General features: G+C 41.2%; 1 protein-coding gene across 4 annotated transcripts in view; it reads left to right on the top strand.

The window, feature by feature from the left end:
* Positions 1–5000, top strand: part of LOC137992158 (uncharacterized) — a 29696-nt gene that overhangs the window by 20669 nt on the left and 4027 nt on the right. For 3 of the 4 annotated variants that reach the window (XM_068837301.1, XM_068837300.1, XM_068837299.1), the window contains 3 exons: positions 789–833; positions 1837–3564; positions 4367–4718. In XM_068837301.1, the coding sequence (XP_068693402.1) occupies positions 789–833; positions 1837–3564; positions 4367–4718 (2125 nt within the window). The remainder of the gene's footprint in view (positions 1–788; positions 834–1836; positions 3565–4366; positions 4719–5000) is intronic. The other variant, XM_068837302.1, reaches the window with a different exon arrangement.

The following is a 5000-nucleotide window of genomic DNA, read 5'->3' as shown; positions in this document are numbered from 1 at the left end:
TTAAGTGCATGAAATACTATATAAAAGGACGCGATGTCCTCTTTAACATCTGAGTGACTAAAAAACTGGATGGCATTAAGACTGGACTTGAAGTCAGTTTGATAATTATCTCAATAATTTTTTATACTTATCGCACTTTTTCCCAATGACTCATACCCGGGATTAACTTAAGAAAAGCATTGAAATTTGTGTCAGAATGAGTTCAACTCCAGCTTCGCTTTCATTCAAAGGCGCAAAAGTCCATGCACACGCAATCTCGTTCCTAGAGTCCGCTTTTCTTTTGGTCAGCACGGACTTCCGGCTTGTCTACGCACGCTCAGAAATTTGAAACAACAGTGGTTGTCAACGGTTACAAAAATCGACCTTCATTGCGACTGCGCATAAATTAGAAGTGGCCAGAGTCTTAAGCCAGAGTCCGTGTTCTTGGTGCTAACCAAAAGAAAAGCTGACTCTGGGGACGATATTGATGCACACACAACTGTGCTCATTCATACGCGCAAGCGCAATGAATGAGTTCTTGTAACGGAATTCAATAGCTAAATTAATTTGTACTACCTGGTCTAACATCACAGATTTACGTGGTAAACATCACAGATTTATTTAGAAAGTCACAATGAGAAAGATTGATAGCCACACATCATAGAAATATTTTCCTTCCTTGCTCTTGTATAATTTACGAAAGGTTCGCTTTTTAAAGAAAGGGGCATACATGTATTTCATTTTATTCTCCTTTTCTTTTATTTTTTTACTGACTCTCTCTTTCCTACATGCGGGAATTTCAACTCCAGCGCCAGTTTTTGGAAGCAATGTGCAGTCTCACTTAGTCGTGCCAGGTTTGTGAACCTTTGTCTCTCCAAAATGTCTTGCTAGAGTGCTTTCAATTTTCTTCACGTCAATCAACTACAATCGCAAGGCAAGAAACAAGTTGGAAAAAAATACGTTGGTTATTTGTTTCTGGTCTATGCCATCTCAATTTGCAATTCTGCATTCTGAATTGAATTCTGCAAAACTTGTTACAAAAACAATCTTACCTTCAGTGAGGAAAAACTTACTTTACTTCTTTAACAGATTCTGATTCAATAGTATATTTTGTAATGTGCAACGCTGAAAAACCTTTCACTACTGCTTTCGTTTTATCTCATTTTATTGACTATCATCCCTGGCGGTAAGTTCTTCGTGAAGCCCTGTTCCGGGTTCGAATTCCAATAACGGTAGCATAGAAAAAGGAGCCTTCGGGTTGAACTTCACCTCCAGTCGACCTAGCATATTGCCTTGGAAATCAACCTACGTATTGACCACTTTAAAATATGACACTTTACTGACGAACTCAGCTTAATATCACGTCAGATAAACCATTACTTCTACTTTTTGTATTTATTGCTTTGTTCTCTTGATTTTCCTCACCACATTAAATAGAAAATTCTAGATTAAACACCTCGTCTCGTCTTAAAATAGTTGGTTTTAGCCCCACAAACTCTTGCTCCATAACACCACGATTTTATGGACCTAGTATGGTCACAGTGTTAGTCCAACCTCGTTCCCAGGGTCTCTCTTCTCTGCCTCGTTGAGACAATCAATGGAGGTAGAGAAGAGAGACCCTGGGAACGAGGTTAAGTGTTAGTCCTAGCAGAGTTAGTGGCAGGTTGTTCTTAAATTAATTACTGCGCGAATGGCCTACTGTTTTTCTTAATGCAGCAGAATTTTAATGTCTTGACTCTAAATTAATTTTCAGCCGTAAAACACTGTTCTGAAGAAATATTTTATGATGCCCTAATAATTATAGTATTGGAATGCTCGCATCGCTGTTAATGTCTCAAAATGTTTTTTTGTTTTAAGCTCACCTAAGGAATTTGTCTGAGCTTCCAGAAGCGATTCCACATTTTGTCCATCGACAAAGTGATGAGCTGTCAAAAATTCTGACCTGTCTGCGTCCAGAAAACAGGTGTAAATGCGTCTTATTACATGGAGCTCCAGGAATTGGGAAGACAACCTTGGCCATCAAGGCAGCCAATGAAATACTTCTACCTAACGGTCACGAATTGGTTGTATACATAAATTGCAAGTACATTTATTCTTACGCAGACTTTTCAGAAAAAGTCATTCGTCAAATTTACCATTCACGTTATCCTGCAAACAACCCAGAAGCTGAAATCAAGAATCGTTTGATTGCACTGAACAAGAGCTTCTTTATTCTTTTGTTGCTGGACAACTTTGAGTTTTTACTTGGTAATGCGAATGACAACGAACAGGAAAATCGACGATCGGCTGCATCTTTATTTCCCAACAGTAATGACCGAAGGTTGATCGAAAACTCTATCGTTGAAATTTCGAAGTGCGCAAGAAACGTTAAATTACTTGTTACTTCATCGAGGGCTGTTTGTTTTCCTCAAATTGGGGAAAAGAAGATAACATTGAATCCGTTTTCGCCAGAAGAAACCTTCGAGCTGCTAAATAAAGCACACGGCGATCGACAGATAACGGAAGAAACATCTAACAGACTACGCAAAACTTGCAGTGGTATTCCGCTCGTTCTTTACACTTTAGTGTCGTCGGCACTTAATGTGGTCGATCTCGTGGACTATATGAGCAGCATGGAAATCTTGGAAAGGATAAAAATAGTTCCAAGCGATCTCAAGATTACCAAATGCCTGGACTATTGCTTCAGTAGACTAGGACCGCAGGAACAGCGTACCCTTTTAAGTGTGGCTCTTCTTCGAGGTTGGTTCACGGTACTAAAAGCTGCTAAAGCCTTTTGTACGTCAAGTGAGCGTGATATCAGCGGCCATGTCGTAGAACTGGCAAACTGCTCTCTCTTGCAGCAAAATAAGTTTGGAAAAACATGGCGGTATACATTCCTCTCGACCATTCGAGAATATTGCATGGTCAAGGCGGCAAAAGAAGAGGAGTTTCGTGAGGTATTAAGTGGCGCTCGTAATCTGCTCATCGACCACCTCATTTCTTTCTTGAAAGACACTTTTAAGAAGTTCTTAAGCAAAGATGCGGTGGAGTCAGCTATCGAAGACTTTTCATGGGAAAAAGAAAATGTGATGCAGCTTGTAGAGTGGATTGACTTGGGTGAAGTGGATGCAGAACGTGTTACGAAATGCATTGATGCCTTTAACATGGCGGGAGAGCTGCTTGCAAAGATGATGGCGAACTCCACGTTTGAGAAAGTCTACAAATCCTTGGAACAGAAATGTGAAGAAATTGGAGACCAACGAAGACTCGGTGAATGTCTGACTTCCCGTGGAATCAAGGAAATTTTCAACTGTACGTGCACAGCTGGTCTGTGTGATAAAGCTATTGCGCGAGCTCAACCCTATTTGGAGAGAGCCAACAAAATCCAGAGTGACCTTGGCATCAACCGTGGTAACAGCAGAGCCCAATGTCTCGCTAAGCTTGGACGCTGTTTAGCAAAAAGTAATGACACCCGTGGACGAGGAAGAGCTTTGATTGAGGACGCAATTCTCATCAGGCGAAACGCAGTAACGACACCTGATGAAGAAGAAGGCGGCGAAAATATCTGCCACGTCATGCTGGGTGCAACATTTAATGACAAGGCGGGTAAGTTGAAAGAAGAAAAACCTATCGCCACTCACATGCACTCTTTTTCCCGTTATTTTGAGTGTGGTACATTTAGTTGCTGGTTCATGGCGCTGCTTATACGCTATTTTGATTTGTTAGCATAATTACTTTGATTATTGAATTTGTTGAAAATTGTTTGTTGCCTTCGTTTAAAACTACTCAGTCCAAAGGCGCTGTTACACGCAACTAGCAACAGCCATAAAATGTTGCATGCCAAGTTGAAGAAATCGCTGCAAATAAATAGAACAGACTTAACTGATAAGAGTGTAATGTGAAGTGTAGCTCAGTCGGTAGAGCAGCGGTGATCTAACCCGAAGGTCGTGGGTTCAATTCCCACCCTGGTCAGAGTTTTTCTCTGTCCTTGTGTGGGCCCATTTCCGTTGGTAGGGCTAACGCTCACATGGTTCATACGGGATAGAAACCAAGCACTTCACATTACACTGCACTCAGTTAAGTCTGTTGAAACATAAGTGCTACACGGCCAACGTTTGCAAAAACGTAATCCTTCCTTGCAAACAAATAGAACCGAGTTCTATTTTCTGTAAAGATTTCAACGAATTGTCCGTTCCCTTGTGGCTGTGTGTCTGCCTTTTGGCCCGCAATGTTGCCCTTAGCAACCACTTACGCATGTGGTAATTTAATGGGGCTCTAGGGCCGAAACCGCCATCGGGTGAACACAGCATAATAAGTTGCACGAAAAATCCGCAAATGAAAAGCGCGGCCTTAAAAAAACGTAGGTGGAATTGCAAATGGTCACCAGACAAATTTTATTTCCTTTTAGTGGCTCTTTCACTTGAAAGCGATCACCGACAGGCCGTAAAAATCCGAAGAGATGAAGTTTTGCCGATCTACAGAGAAAGATTAGGTGATCATCCTTTCACTGCTACCATACTTAACAACCTGTCCAATAATCATCGCGATCTGAGGGAAATCGAACCCGCTGAACGGTACGTGAGGGAAGCTGTGGAGATTCGGTTGAATTTGTTGGACGTCCATAGGGACACCTGCAAATCCCTGTTTGATCTTGGAATGGTGTTAAAGGAAAAGAGGGAATTCCAGGAGGCAAAGACCAACTTAGAGAAGTGCAAAGCGATGCAAGAGAAAGTTGTGAATGACGACACCATTGTTGAACAGTAAGTTCACTTTATAAATCGGTTATGTGTTGTATCGACTTGCAGGGTTTATTCCATTCAGATCATAAATAAAGGAAACTTGGCTTTGAAGATAATAGGAAGCGCTGACCTTAATGTCCCGAGACACTTCCGCTCCATTTCTGATCCCTGTTGGTAACTGCAAGACTTGATTTAATTACCTTGATGATTGACGACAATTTAACACAAACTAAGAATTACGTGATGTCTAGTTATGTACTTTGCACCGATCAGATTTGTTTAGCGAGCTGTTGAGTTGAATTG

The sequence above is a fragment of the Montipora foliosa genome, chromosome 2 (genome assembly GCF_036669935.1).
Source record: "Montipora foliosa isolate CH-2021 chromosome 2, ASM3666993v2, whole genome shotgun sequence".
In the NCBI taxonomy this organism is placed as follows: Eukaryota; Metazoa; Cnidaria; class Anthozoa; order Scleractinia; family Acroporidae; genus Montipora; species Montipora foliosa.
Note: the sequence above shows the minus strand (reverse complement) of the source record. Positions and strands in the feature narration are given on the sequence as shown.